Source organism: Oncorhynchus keta, chromosome 21 (genome assembly GCF_023373465.1).
Source record: "Oncorhynchus keta strain PuntledgeMale-10-30-2019 chromosome 21, Oket_V2, whole genome shotgun sequence".
In the NCBI taxonomy this organism is placed as follows: domain Eukaryota; kingdom Metazoa; phylum Chordata; class Actinopteri; order Salmoniformes; family Salmonidae; genus Oncorhynchus; species Oncorhynchus keta.
Window position 1 is genome coordinate 16,336,435 of NC_068441.1, and position 14,473 is coordinate 16,350,907.

The window sequence follows — 14,473 nt, forward strand, 5'->3', positions numbered from 1 at the left end:
AAATTATTTATTCAAAAATGAACGAGAAGCAAGAGAGAGATAGAGAGCTAATTATATTTAGTTGTAGTTTTTTTCACTTTCACTTACTTAGCTTGCGAATGCAGCTAGCTAGTTAATCCTCCCCAAACACCCGGCTCAAACATAGAGGGATTGATAGCTAGCTGGAACTCTTCCAAGTCAAGGTAAGATTTAGTTGTATGAATTTATTGCCACCAGGGAATTCCAGTGTAACTACTAAACTGCTTGCTGTACACTGTACTGAATAATTGTAGCAGATTTACTAACGCATTTAGATCTAGTAGCTATGTTGACTATGATATTAGCTAATATGGTGACAATGGTGTAGGCAGTGAGTACCGGTTAGAAGTTATGGTATGAAGGTTTTGCTTAGAATGTTTTTTAGCCTGGTCACAGACAGCTGTTATTTTTTTATTTAACTTATATTTAACTAGGCAAGTCGGTTAACAACAAATGTGTATTTACAATGACGGCCTACCCCGGCCAAACCCTAACCCAGACAACAATGGGCCTAGTTGTATGCCGCCCTATGGGACTCCCAATCACATCCGGTTGCACTGAAGTCCACAAGCGAAGGGAAAATGTGAGAGGAGGAGAGCGTGTAGATGTGAGAAGGAATTATACAACAAACAAAGTAATCATGATGTTTGTATGTGGCTGCTATGAAAGTGAACTGTGTGTGTGGTGATCAGGGGTGTATTCATTCTGACCTATTCTGTTGAAAAACTTTTCTTACATGGAAGCAAACAAAACGGGGATAAGCATACCTTAATTTGTCCAAAATAAACTCTTGTTTGCAACTGTTTGGACTAATGATTACACCCTAAATCAGATAGATGAAGGCAAGAGAGTGCAAGGCGGTATTGAATGTGTCACTGGCTTTTACCTTGATTAATAAAATGCTTATTTTATTTTAGGCTAGGTTGTAGCAACCTCATGATGGGTATAGGTAAAATGTTAGTATCATGTAGTAGCCTAAACCTATCAATTTCACATTGAGCTGGGTGAATGGAATCTGAATGACAGTCATCCAATATCCTGTAATACAAAAAAGGCCATGCTCCCCCCAAAACAAACTGTTTACACCCTATGACAAAAGGTCAAGAGCATGTAGGCTAGCCTAACTGATACCTCCACATTGAGAGCTGCAACATCACAGTGTCTCTGTGTTACAGTAACATCTCACTGTCCACTCACAAATATCACATTCTCCTTGTCATGATAACATCTTGATCTGAACTACAAGCTCATCAGGGACACCGGAGTCTATGACACTAAGCAAATACATTACAAAATGAGCTTTTTAATTGATAAGCCGCGTTCTCCTTCCGAGCTGGCTCATGGAACGTGAGTGAGGATGTATGTGTGTCGTGTGTGTAATAGACTGTATAAAAAATTATGAGTGCTCGAAGGAGAGAGAGAGAATGCAAGCAGAAGACAAAAATACCTCAAGCATTCTATATTAGTAAGACACTAAAATGGGAAAATGGTTACAATAAGTTATAACACCTTTATGAGGACCTACACTCTAAAATGTCAATGATAACTTAATTGGAAAATTAAACACTACTATCAGTTTATACTCTTTCTATTGGTTTGCACACACTCCATCAGTGGCCTCTAATCTCTACTGAAGAATATGCTTAGTACCATAAACCAATATGCCCGCAACTCTTTAGTATCTGGACTATGTAAATACTAATGTTAAGCACTAGCATGAATATTAATATGAATGAACGTTCCACATGATGGGGCAATGTCTGTCTCGTAGCTTGTTTCAGTCTGAGAGGTCAACCAGCTGCGAAACAATTACTTTCAATGCATTATTCATTTAAACTAGTACGAAACTATAGTTATAAAAGCAATAAACTATTTAGGCTATGGTTTAATATTTCAACTAGGTTTTTTATTGTCAATCAGGCAGACCAGAAACGTAAACTATTCTCGCATTCAGGGCATTTTTCCATATAGCGACTACATCTGAATTATACATTTGAATTATGCCAGTCATTATAATAATGTCCACACAATGTTCTAATCAACATAACAGAGATTCTTACCTGTGATTTGTACGATTTCAAAGGTTGTTCCTTTCTTACTGTTTCACCAATGTTGGACTCGCGTCGCTCGCGGAAAAACTGGATTCGACACCTCCAACAGCACTCTCATGACGTCAGGGCAATGGGCGGAGGGAGTGGCAAACACAAGGGGCTCCAACATCAATGGTACGCATGCTGCTTCATTATTGTTTTGTTTTTTAACATTCTGCTTAAGGTAGGTGTCTTCTCTATCCAAGGCCTACGGACAGGGTAAATTGTCCCAGCCTAATCGTTTGGTCAAGTGTTAGTAATAGGCTATCGAGATAAACAATAAAAACATAAATGAAAGTAAAGCCTACTAAAAACATCCAACAAATAATTGTGTTACAATGACAAGTCATACACAAGTAGGCTACTTCATTCCCTCTGGAATTGTATTCAATATGCTCTCTCATTATTGCCACTATATACGAACACACTGTCAAGGACAGTGTGAGAGGAATAGGCAACATGAATTAGAATTCAATCAAACAAACTCCTTGCACTACCAACTTTGTTAGTATCATCTGCCCTCTAGTGGAGTTACCTTGGCCATCAATTACTCAATATTTTTCATCCCTCTGTCAAATCCCCATTCATTCATGCATGCATCCGTCAATTACATTATAGGGACTAAATGTAGGCTATTGAATACAGGTTGGGATGATTATAAACAACACTGTTTGAAATGAAACATTTTCTGGAAATCGATGTAATCCGTGATGTGTGAAAGGCGGACAGACAATACAAAAATATTCATGCAATGTCCGGGGAACACCATACAACAACTGCAACATTTATAACAAACAGCTCATGCTCTTTTTCTACCCTAGATGGGGCTATGGGATAAATGGGGGCGTTTGTTTATGGGTTCGTACACCCCTCTAACCAACGTCAACTTTCATGTGCCAGTTGCCTAGTGACGATAAAGCCAGTGATGATTTCCTGTGTTTTAAAAAGCGTCTTGTAGGTATATTACCCTGCGCTAAATAAGTTAGAAATCTGAATTTATAGTGTGCAGAAAATGGGAGATATTCACAGCCGTGTCTTCAATTAGTTAACTAGATTCTACCCTTTGAATTTGGGGTAACAGTTAGACTGTACGATTTGAAGTCATGAATAATTACATGTTTATCAGAGTTGTTGGAAAGGGGAGCTATGGAGAGGTGAATCTGGTGAAACACAAAACCGACCGTAAGCAGGTAAGAATACAACAATCCACTTCAAAACATGGTTTGAAAAACGTTATAATAGGTTTGTTTGACTCGGACACATGTAAGTTATTCCCTTCCCTGAATCCTCGATTTCACAACAAGTTAGCAACTAGCTAGCTAATCAACGTTCATATTACTGCCTATGGGATCTACAAATAAGGCAGTTTACAATTTAGAAATAAAGAACTGCGGCAAATGTTGTGAACATTCTGTCTAGACGCATTTGTGACAACGGTCGAGACAGAACGTTGGCCACATGCGTATAGACAGAACGTTTGCAGAGTGAAATATGTTACGCGAAGTCGAACTCGTTTCTCCTGTTTTCCTTAGTATGTCATAAAGAAGTTGAACTTGACCACGTCCTCGAAACGTGAGCGGCGAGCCGCGGAACAAGAGGCTCAGCTTCTCTCGCAACTACGACACCCAAACATCGTGACATACAGGGAGTCGTGGGAAGGAGAAGACTGCCAGCTCTACATCGCCATGGGCTTCTGCGAGGGAGGCGACCTCTACCATAGACTCAAGCAACAGAAGGGGGAACTCCTACCTGAAAGGCAGGTGGTGGAGTGGTTCGTCCAGATAGCTATGGCCCTTCAGGTACATTGAAGTGCATCAAATCGTAGCTGAGATTGTATAACAATTGATTGATATGCTGCAACATCTACTCTGCCTCTTTCCATTCGTTTTGGCAGAGGCTGAGGCTTATGTATGTACAGGAGAGTTAGTGACAACATCTGACATTTTTCTCTGTTGAATTGTAGTATCTACATGAGAAGTGTATTTTGCACCGGGACCTGAAGACCCAGAATATCTTTCTGACCAAGACTAACATCATCAAAGTGGGGGACCTTGGCATCGCCCGTGTTCTGGAGAATCAGAATGACATGGCCAGCACCCTCATAGGAACACCATACTATATGAGCCCGGAGCTATTCTCCAACAAACCCTACAACCACAAGGTACGGTATACTTAGTAGATCAATACTTGAGATCATCACTGTTTAGAGCAGCAGTTCTATTGAGCCAGACACAATCTGAGGAGATTGCTATTGTGTGCACTAGGCCTTTTTATTTGCCAACTTCAAGCCTCCTTTTCTCCCCAGTCTGACGTGTGGGCACTGGGCTGCTGTGTGTATGAGATGTCCACCCTTAAACATGCCTTCAATGCCAAGGACATGAACTCACTGGTGTACCGCATTGTAGAGGGAAAGGTCAGTCCCTTACGTCTTTTCCCAAATGAGTAGTCATGATCAGTGTTCCCTCTAAGTTGTGCGCTCCCCAGGAATGCCATGCTAAAGAAATATCAGCCTGCGCAGAGAAGCACAAGATTGAACTTTCTAGTTTCCCCCTTTGGTTAACACTATCAACACTTCCCTCTACTGTGGGAATTGTGATCTAATCAACGCAATATTAGCCACGTCCAATGTAACATACCGAAACAAAATTATCTATGCAAGACTTCGTATGCAAAACTAACTATGCAAGAGACTTTCTTGTTGGCAGAACGCATTGGAGTAGGATTCTATTACATTGACAGGCAGGACTCAGGCCCATACTCTACACAGACCAATGCAGCATAACCAGTCAGAGCTGCAGTATACCTATATGCAAATAGATCATTTTCATATATGGATCGGTGCCATTCACTTTGAACTGGATTGTGTTTACAGCATGAGTGGTCGCGAGTAGTTGCGCTTGTTTTGAGATCAGTGAGAGCTGCATGTAGCCACGTGTGCACATCTGTTCATATGCTTTGCTAGTAAGTGAGTTATTATCCCAGATATAGCACATTTCTAGTCCTCAATGGGGGAGTGGTTGCTTTCTACAAGAGCACAAAATGTGTACATTTCTAGCCATCTTTGAAAAGTGACTCAGGTAAATAGCCTTTTTTTGTGTTAAATGGGTAATGTTGTATTTTGAGACAGTCTTGAATAAGCTAAGTAGCCAATAGGCAGAGGTAGCATAATTTGTCTGATTCTCTGTAATACAGGTATGGGAATAATGTTTTTTTTCTTTTGTAAAGTGGTTTCTTGCATCAAACAACACATTTTCAGTCACCTCCTTGTCTGGAGGACAAGTGGATAAACCGGTTAATATCTTGTTCAATGTAGGCCTACATTCCACACCACACTGGCTGCTACTGTAGCTCAGTTGGTAGAGCATGGCGCTTGTAACGCCAAGGTAGTGGGTTCAATTCCCGGGACCACCCATACGTAGAATGTATGCACACATGACTGTAAGTCGCTTTGGATAAAAGCGTCTGCTAAATGGCATATATTATTATTATTATTATTATTATTATTACTGTAGGCTGAATGATAGAACAGCTATGTTAAAATGTTATGTAATGCATTTTCTCCATAGTTATTTTTATGGTGGGCCACTCTGATAGGCGTACATTATGATCAATTAGCCACAGTATCCTACGTGGCCACTGTTATAACTGTAACTTAAAGCTGATACAGACTCAGTGTTCACAGTAAAAGTGCAACAGAAGTTGCACACAATTTTCAAAATGTTAAAAGTTTGCGCTCAGCAGACCTGAAAAAAATTAGAGGGAACATTGGTCATGATGACAGATTATTTGTTTTCTACTTGATTCATTGATCTATTTTCCTGTCATCCAGTTGCCTCAGATGCCGAGTAAGTACGATCCTCAGCTGGGAGAGCTGATAAAGAGCATGCTGTGTAAGAGACCAGAGGACAGACCTGATGTCAAACATATCCTACGTCAGCCCTACATCAAACGACAAATCGCAATGTTTTTAGAGGCCACCAAAGAGTAGGTGGCTTCATTTGTTGTAGTACCTGGCTAACGCTTTCTTTCTCTCTCGCTTCTTTGTATGTTGAACAAATATTTAGTAAATGTGTAGGATTGATGTCATCTTGGATGTCTTGTTTGTTCAAATCACTCTAGGAAAACTGCCAAGTCCATAAAGAAAGCTGTTGGTGGTAGTAGCAGCAGACCCACTGCAGCGTCTGTGGTTTCGTCTAAGCCCAGGCCTGAGCCCCCCCCTCAATGTCCCCAGCCAGACCTAAACACCAAAGGGAAAAGGGTGAGAGTGAACAGCTAACAGAACAGCACTAAAATACTCTGGGGGGATATATATATATATATATATATTACAGTGGGGAGAACAAGTATTTAATACACTGCCGATTTTGCAGGTTTTCCTACTTACAAAGCATGTAGAGGTCTGTAATGTTTATCATAGGTACACTTCAACTGTGAGAGACGAAATCTAAAACAAACATCCAGAAAATCCCATTATATAATTTTTAAGTAATTAATTTGCATTTTATTGCATGCAATAAGTATTTGATCACCTACCAACCAGTAAGAATTCTGGCTCTCACAGACCTGTTAGTTTTTCTTTAAGAAGCCCTCCTGTTCTCCACTCATTACCTGTATTAACTGCACCTGTTTAAACTCGTTACCTGTATAAAAGACACCTGTCCACACACTCAATCAAACAGACTCCAACCTCTCCACAATGGCCAAGACCAGACGGCTAGAAATTACAGGCCTCTCATCTTTTTAAGTGGGAGAACTTGCAGTTGGTGGCTGACTAAATACTTTTTTGTCCCACTGTATATATATATATATGCACAGTGAGGTATATCAAGAAGTTGATTAGACAGTTATCATTACACAGGTGCACCTTGTGCTGTGGACAAAAAGCCACTCTAAAATGTGCCGTTTTGTCACACAACACAATGCCACAGATGTCTCAAGTTTTGAGGGAGCGTGCAATTGTCATGCTGACTGCAGGAATGTCCACCAGAGCTGTTGCCAGAGAATTGAATGTTCATTTCTCTACCAATGTTGTTTTAGAGAATTTTGTAGTATGTCCAACCGGCCTCACAACCACAGACCACTGCAGCCCAGGACCTCCACATCCAGCTTCTTCACCTGCAGGATTGACTGAGACTAGCAACACAGACAGCTGATGAAACTGAGGAATATTTCTGTCTGTAATAAAGCCATTTTGTGGGGAAATACTCTTTCTGATTGGCTGGGCCTGGCTCCCCAGTGGATGGGCCTATGCCCTTGAAGGCCCACCCATGGATGCACCCATGCCCAGTCATGTGAAATCCATAGATTAGGGCCTAATGAATTTATTTCAATTGACTGATTTCCTTATATGAACTGTAACTCATTAAAATTGTTGTATGTTGTGGTTATATTTTTGTTTGAGAGAGAGAGACGGTGAGAGATACAGGCCATAAAGTAAAAAATATGCTCATCAAGTTGCACAAGTGTCTTAATTGTTTTCATTGTGGTGTGTTTGTTCTATTTCTGTTCTCATTCATAGGAGATGAACTCACAAAGGCGTAATGGATACAATGGAATCATTAAAGACGCCCCACCCAAGACATATCTAACACCCAAATTCCCTGCATCAGACATTCTCAACACCACTGGTGCATCCTTAGCAACCATCAGTAACATTGACATTGATATCCAGCCACAGGAAGAGGAGAGAAGGGCCCAGAGAGGGGATCCCTCCCACCCTCGGCCTCCCCCTAGCAGGGTGCTATCAGGTGTCAGTAGCAGGGTAGAGGAGAGGAGGACCGCCAATGGACCTCTAATGCAGTGTGCTTTGAATCACAGAGACGGAGTCAGAACCTCTGTAGAGAAAACTGTGAACATGGACGATAAGGATGACACAACGGAGCTACTCAAAGATGTCATTGAGAGCCCTGCGCCTGAACAGACCGTAAGTCTGAATGTTTCCACCAGCTTGCCTGAATCAAGTTCTACAGGGGAATTCAAAGTGGAATCCACTGGACAGACTTTTGAAGTAAATATTGATAACAAAGATGACACCATGAATCTTCTGAAGGAGGATCCCACACAAAAACATCCTGCAGATGTCAGAGTTAGTACCTGGCTTGTGGATAGGGAATGATACTCATGTACTACACACAGTGCACATACATTAGTAAATTCTGTGAATGAGAGTTGTAGTAGTTGTAAGCCTGTGTTATTGTCTTGTCTTTAAAGGAGAGCTTGGAATCCACAGAAAAGCTCCTAGAGACCCTTCCTCCTGTTATAACACTGGTAAGAACCAGTTTGTTCTCATATTGTGGGAATTTGTTTATTCTGTAGGCTACCACACTCCATATAGCACATCCTTTAGAGGTCATTGATGCTAGTTATGTTTTATCTGTGTATGTAGGAACCCTGTCACATGGAGCACATCTCTCCAGTCCCAGAGCAGGACACGCTCCCTATGTGTACGCCTTCCTCCTCTGAGCCATTTGTCTCCAGGCAACGCAGGCAGAAGGACAGGAGGTGGATACAGAGTGATCCGGACAGGGTGAGGACAGTGACTGGGGGACTTTATCATGGCTTTGAGCTGTCAAAGGAACCTAAAGGCTCTTCAACCTTTGCTTGTTCTTTCCCAGTGTAAAGTGACAGGTCCTAGACCTCTACCGCCTCCTCCTGTTGATGCAATGGTAGTGGAGGAGAAGAAGAGGAGCAGGGCAAACACAGAGAAGAAGAGGGCTACCACAACAAACTCTTCCACAACCATTAACTCCTCCAAGGACAGCAACATTCCACTGACACAAGTGAGGTCAATGCACTAAACAGCTACTGCTCAAACATAGGGTTGAGGTCTTGGAATATACACTGAGTGTACAGAACATTAAGGACACCTCTTTCCATCACATAAACTGACCAGGTGAAAGCTATGATCCTGTTAAATCCACTTCAATCAGTTTAGGTGAAGGGGAGGAAACAGGTTAAAGAATGATTTTTTTAAAGCCTTGAGACCGTTGAGGCATGGATTGTGCATGTGTGCCATTGAGGGTGAATGGGCAAGACAAAATATTTAAGTGCCTTTGAATGGGGTATGGTAGTAGGTTCCAGGCGCACCTGTTTGTGTCAAGAACTGCAAAAAAAAAAAAAAAACATTTTCACCGTGTATCAAGAATGGTCCACCACCCAGAAGACATCTAGCCAACTTGATACAACTGTGGGAGGCATTGGAGTCATGGGCCAGCATCACTATGGAACGCTTTTAACACCTTGTAGAGTTCATGCTCCCGACTAATTGAGGCTGTTCTGAGGGTAAACGGGAGGGGTGCAACTCAATATTATGAAGGTGTTCCTAATGTTTGGTATACTCAGTGTATACTGCTAATTGTATATTGTCAATTATATTTCCTTTTTGTTGAAATAAAGATGTTCCAAATTTACAATAAGTTTAATGCCCATGTATTTAGATGGTAATTACATAGGCAGGTAAAGTTTAATATCTCTACTGCTTCCAGGAGCGTCCTCTTTCAGCCAGGGAGAGGAGAAGACTGAGGCAGTCCCAGGAGAACCCAAGCCAACCAGGTTAACTCCTCTGCTCTGTGTTGTCAATATATCATATGACCATAGGACCAGACAGAATTGGCAAGGGCCATTTTGTCATATTAAACAATAAAGTGGTAGCTATGCTTTGTATTGCTCACTGTAGTATTCTTCTTTCCTGCGATTGTCAATACAGTAAGAAGGGCGTCGAATGAGGTTGCCTCGTTACATAATAAGCAGCCAGAGTTCCAGAACCCCACTGTCACTCTCTCTGTATCTGACATGGGCAAGGAAACAAACAAGGTAACTATAGGTTGATCTCCATTGTCTTAATGTTACAGTAAGTTAAATCAGTGTATAATTGGCTTCAGTCTATGACAGTGGTGTATTCTTCTCTAGCAAGACAAGTTGCTGGGGCGACCATCTGACGACGATGAATACAGCTCCTCCACCAGCTCAACTGATCACTCTGAGAGGGACTGCAAAGAGGGGTAAAAACAACTTGTTCTGGCTCTTTGGGAGTAGTGCCCCCTCCACCCATAGAAACACCCACCCATAGAAGCACAAATCCCTTTAAGTGTTGCTGGTGATATGCGCATTTAAATCTGACACGTTTTTTTTTGTTTTTTTGCAGAAAGAGTGAATCCAGTGATTTGCAGGACCTGGTTCAGAGGATGGCCCATACATTGCGAATGGATGGCAGAGATGCTGTTAGTGAGCTGGGTGGTGGTGGTAGATCTGGCTCTACTCCACTGGCTGAGTTTAAGTTGAACAGGAAGTACAGGGACACACTGGTGCTGCATGGGAAAGCTAGGGAGGAGCAGGAGTTCCACTTCAGTGAATTACCCAACGGTCAGTCTCAGCCAAAACAGTCTCCTTGAGCATCCTTAGCAGATTCAATGCGTGTTTCAATGCAATATTGCCCTGGTGACTGGTTTATCACTGAGAAATCAATTTATTTCCACATAAGAAATAAGTGGATTCAAAACAAAAATTGTATTCAACTCTCCTCTTAAAAGGCACCACATCTGGACCGGCGAAGGTCCGCAGAGCCATTGAGCACCTAAGAACAGATGTGGTGAAGGGACTGGGGGTGAAGCTGTTGGACAGAGTCCTGGAAATAATGGAGGATGATGACGAGGACAAACGAGAGGTTAAGATTCAAAATGACATCCATGATCGTGCTTCCAGCTAGACATGGCTGTAATCTCAGTTTTATTCTTTCTCCACACACAGCAGTGTCTTCGGGAGCAGATGGGAGAGGACAAGTACCAGTCATATGCTCTGATGGTGCGGCAGCTAAAGTTCTTTGAGGATGTTTCGTTCAAGGGTTAGGTTCAGCTAATGAACAATGCAATACTTTTGTATAGACAATCGCATCTCCATATCCTATGTATAAGTTCATGTAGACTATTTTTAAACCTCACTTTAAATATAAATACATAATCTAATTTTCCATAAAGGTTACAATATGCAATGAGTCTTCTGTTACAGTTTTTCTACCTGTTAGGTAGATTGATTATTGTAATGAAATATTTAATGCAAACTAGTGCAATAATAAATGTACCTATAAACACATAGTAAATTCTTAATTTCCTGATTGTATATAAGTTGCAGGACGTAGAAGTACTGTATTGTAGATATTTCCATCCCCTTTGTTTGACTTTATAAATAATTTAAAGTTATTTATTTATCCTTACATTACATAAATTCTTATATCCACATTATTAAACAGTTGGGATGATAACATGAGTGCAGTCTACAAAGTATCCACAGTAGCAAATCTGTTTATTGTACATTGACATTCCACCACTGTTTGGCATAATACCCTGTAACAAAGGGTTCCTTTAAACAAGGATTTATTGTACAGACATACGGTTATTTTCAGTCACAAAACGTGTCTTGGGCAAACTGGTACAAACGGTCATGATCTACTTGTGCTTCTTCTTCTTCAGATTCTCCTGAGGCTTTTGCAGGGTTTCTCCTGTAGTCTCTGGTAGGGCTGGCTGCCAGGAGAGGGGGTTCTGTCTGTACATGGGCCAGGGGGGCAGGGTCAGCTGAGAAAGAGAGAAGGGGAGAGGCGAGGAGCCATGGGATAAGGGCGAGATGTTGAGGAGAAGAGGGTTAGTTAGTCCCGTAAAATGTTTTACATTGCAGATGAGTGTGACTACAGAGTATACATTTTGAATAAACCTGAGTCAAGGTTGGTCTGTGGGTGCACTCTTTGCACAGGTGCAACATTTTCTGCTTGGCACAACATCAAATACACATATTCAGGGACAATGGAATAAAACTTAACTCACCAAACAAGACACAGCAAAACCTCCTAACACTATGTACACTGTCCACCCAAACTGTTCAATGATGAGGCCATAAGCGAATCCGATCACCTGGAGGGTAATGCAAGGGGTTAGCCTAATAATGGACTAAAGGAGCCTAATGTTACTCCTTCCATTCCAAGATATTACACGTTCTGTTTAAAGACTAACTGGCTTTGGAAGCCAAAACAGCCAAATACATATAAATGTGAAACGATTATCAATTAGGTTCTAGAAACATAAATCCCTCTACTTTCAAATAATTTCAAAATGGAGGATACACACTTAACTCTCCACTGTTTTAACACAGCTGCAGCTGACAGTATTTTTTTGTGAAGTTCATCTTCCATTACAAACAGGTGTTCAGAGACAGATGGCTAATTAGTACAGGTAGTTCACTCTGTTTTAGATAAACTAGAATGGAAATGCAACCTGGTCTCAGAGCATTTCGTATTATTCTGTATGTAAATCTGAGAATCCAATTTAGAATTATATGTTACATTTCGTATGGTGTGTATTAATTTATGGATCTCCATCACCCATTCCGTATGATATTTTATGAATTACAATTCATATGATGTTAAGAATTTGTAAAAACTTGTTACAAATTCTAGCTAGGTGTTGGTTTTAAGGTTAAGTTTATGAGTAGGTGTTTGGTTTTAAGGTTAAGTTTATGAGTTAGGTTAAAGGGATAGTGTTAGCTAACATGCTAAGTAGTTGGAAATTCGCTAAAAAGTAGTAAGAAAACTGAACAAAAATATTAACGCAACATGTAAAGTGCCGGTGTCATGAGCTGAAATAAAAGATCCCAGAAATGTTCCATACGCACAAAAAGCATATCTCAAATGTTTTTGTTTACATCCCTGTTAGTGAGCATTTAATCATTTGCCAAGATAATCCATCCACCTTACAGGTGTAGCATATCAAGAAGCTGATTAAACAGCATGATCATTACACAGGTGCACCTTGTACTGGGGGCAATAAAAGGCCATCCTAAAATGTGCAGTTTTGTCACACAACGCCACTGATGTCTCAAGTTGAGGAAGCATGCAATTGGCATGCTGACGGCAGGAATGTCCACCCAACCTGTTGCCATAGAATTTAATGTTAATTTCTCTACCATTATGTTTTAGAGACGTCCAATCGGCCTCACAACCACAGACCTTGTGTAACCATGCCAAGCTAGGACCTCCACATCCGGCTTCTTTACCTACGGGATCGTCTGAGACCAGCTACCCGGACAGCTGATGAAAATGACAACTATTTCTGTCTGCAATAGCCCTTTCGTGGGGAAAAACTCATTCTGATTGGCTGGGCCTGGTTCTTAAGTGGGTGGGCCTACATGTCATATGAAATCTATAGATTAGCGCCTTATTAATTTATTTAAATTGACTGATTTCCTTAAGAAATGTAACTCAGTAAAATTGTTAACTGTTGTGTTTATTTTTCTTCAGTATAGTTGAAAAGTAGCTAATTAGCTAAAATACTAAAGTTGTCTGAGATTCAACCTTTGGGTTGCTAGATGTTCACGTTATTTTTCCATAAGTAACCATCTGTCTTGTGTAACCATACCAAACGTAACATATACTAATGAGTGTATCGGATTTACGTTTACTATGTTACGTCTAGTCTATGAGACCATGCTGGGAAATATGGCCATGTGGGAACCCTAACCAAATGGAACTGGGAGTGATGATCAACGGCTAGGGTTAAACCTAGTGTAAAAACAACACACTGAAAAGTACATTTTAATAGGCATGTTTGTCAGGCCACTCACCGCTGAGGCAAGTATGATTCCTTGGAAGATCTGCTCCGCCAGCTTCTGTCCTTTATAATCCTAAAACATCACCAAGCCATTTGAAAAGTTTATCATTTTTGAGGAAAGACTGGTGGATTGTTACATCACAACTGGAAAACTAATATCTGACGTGTCAATCAATAATCAAGACAGATCAAGAAGGTTAATCAAAAGTGGTGCCTTGAAGAGTAGTATTATTATAGGCTTTGTGATTGGGGATGCATTTATACATTTGGTTCGAACTCTAGGGCATGCACAATAACACATGGGATCTATCTTGCGGTTCAATTATGTGCCATATGGGCATCTAGCTGGCTAGCATCCAAACATTGATCAATGTTTGATTCCAACAATATGACATGGATTTATGGTTGGATGAATAGTTAGCTAATTATTATACTCTTAACGATGTTCAATATTATTTTTGCATCGAATTTCGGTTCGAACTAGTTTATACGTGATTGCTCCCTAGCTAGCTTACTGCAACTGCTTGTAGCAAACGTTAGCTAGCCTTTGATTAATCTACTCATTATTTTTTATTTGTAGCTATTTGCAACAGTCTTTGAATTCAGTAATAGTTCAAATTCTTACCATGTGTGTTGGAATGGAGTTAAATATTGACAACATCTTTCTACGTCAGATAGCTAATCAGCTTAAAGTAAAACTGCATACAATTTGTCTGGTTAGACTTCCGGTTTCAAAAAGCATACGTAGTATTTCGAAGGACCTTAGAGAGCATC

General features: G+C 40.7%; 3 protein-coding genes across 5 annotated transcripts in view; 1 reads left to right on the forward strand and 2 right to left on the reverse strand.

The window, feature by feature from the left end:
* camk1b (calcium/calmodulin-dependent protein kinase Ib) overlaps positions 1–2,216 on the reverse strand; it is an 87,409-nt gene extending 85,193 nt beyond the window's left edge. Inside the window, exon 1 of the mRNA XM_035796748.1 lies at positions 2,079–2,216. The gene's annotated coding sequence lies outside the window, so the exon portion shown is untranslated. The remainder of the gene's footprint in view (positions 1–2,078) is intronic.
* Positions 2,217–2,687: 471 nt separating this feature from the next.
* nek4 (NIMA-related kinase 4) lies at positions 2,688–11,675 on the forward strand. 3 transcript variants are annotated; one of them, XM_035796744.2, is made up of 16 exons: positions 2,688–3,298; positions 3,641–3,907; positions 4,072–4,269; positions 4,414–4,521; positions 5,938–6,092; positions 6,228–6,366; positions 7,627–8,193; positions 8,319–8,375; positions 8,494–8,634; positions 8,723–8,887; positions 9,593–9,659; positions 9,814–9,920; positions 10,017–10,108; positions 10,252–10,469; positions 10,637–10,770; positions 10,857–11,675. In XM_035796744.2, the coding sequence occupies exons 1-16, from the start codon at positions 3,212–3,214 to the stop codon at positions 10,950–10,952; spliced, it is 2,598 nt and encodes an 865-aa protein (XP_035652637.1). In that variant the 5' UTR covers positions 2,688–3,211; the 3' UTR covers positions 10,953–11,675. The 3 variants fall into 3 exon arrangements, with proteins under 3 accessions (XP_035652637.1, XP_035652636.1, XP_035652640.1); XM_035796743.2 differs by having other exon boundaries at positions 2,695–3,298; positions 10,854–11,675; XM_035796747.2 differs by having other exon boundaries at positions 2,701–3,298; positions 7,627–8,031; positions 10,854–11,675.
* Positions 11,389–14,472, reverse strand: spcs1 (signal peptidase complex subunit 1). The gene is made up of 4 exons (XM_035796749.2): positions 14,325–14,472; positions 13,713–13,772; positions 11,921–12,007; positions 11,389–11,674 (listed from the first exon to the last, which is right to left on the reverse strand). Exons 1-4 carry the CDS (start codon positions 14,358–14,360, stop codon positions 11,549–11,551), a joined length of 309 nt encoding a protein of 102 aa, XP_035652642.1. The 5' UTR covers positions 14,361–14,472; the 3' UTR covers positions 11,389–11,548.
* Position 14,473: the final 1 nt, after the last annotated feature.

Excerpts from the sequence above, each read along its gene's own strand:
- nek4 (XM_035796743.2), top strand. The coding sequence starts at position 3,212 with ATGAATAATTACATGTTTATCAGAGTTGTTGGAAAGGGGAGCTATGGA. Across the intron at positions 3,908-4,071 it reads AGATAGCTATGGCCCTTCAG|TATCTACATGAGAAGTGTAT; the intron begins GTACATTGAAGT and ends GTTGAATTGTAG. Across the intron at positions 10,470-10,636 it reads CTTCAGTGAATTACCCAACG|GCACCACATCTGGACCGGCG; the intron begins GTCAGTCTCAGC and ends TCCTCTTAAAAG.
- spcs1 (XM_035796749.2), bottom strand. The coding sequence starts at position 14,360 with ATGTTGTCAATATTTAACTCCATTCCAACACACATG. Across the intron at positions 13,773-14,324 it reads ACTCCATTCCAACACACATG|GATTATAAAGGACAGAAGCT; the intron begins GTAAGAATTTGA and ends GTGATGTTTTAG. Across the intron at positions 11,675-11,920 it reads GTTTTGCTGTGTCTTGTTTG|CTGACCCTGCCCCCCTGGCC; the intron begins GTGAGTTAAGTT and ends TCTCTTTCTCAG.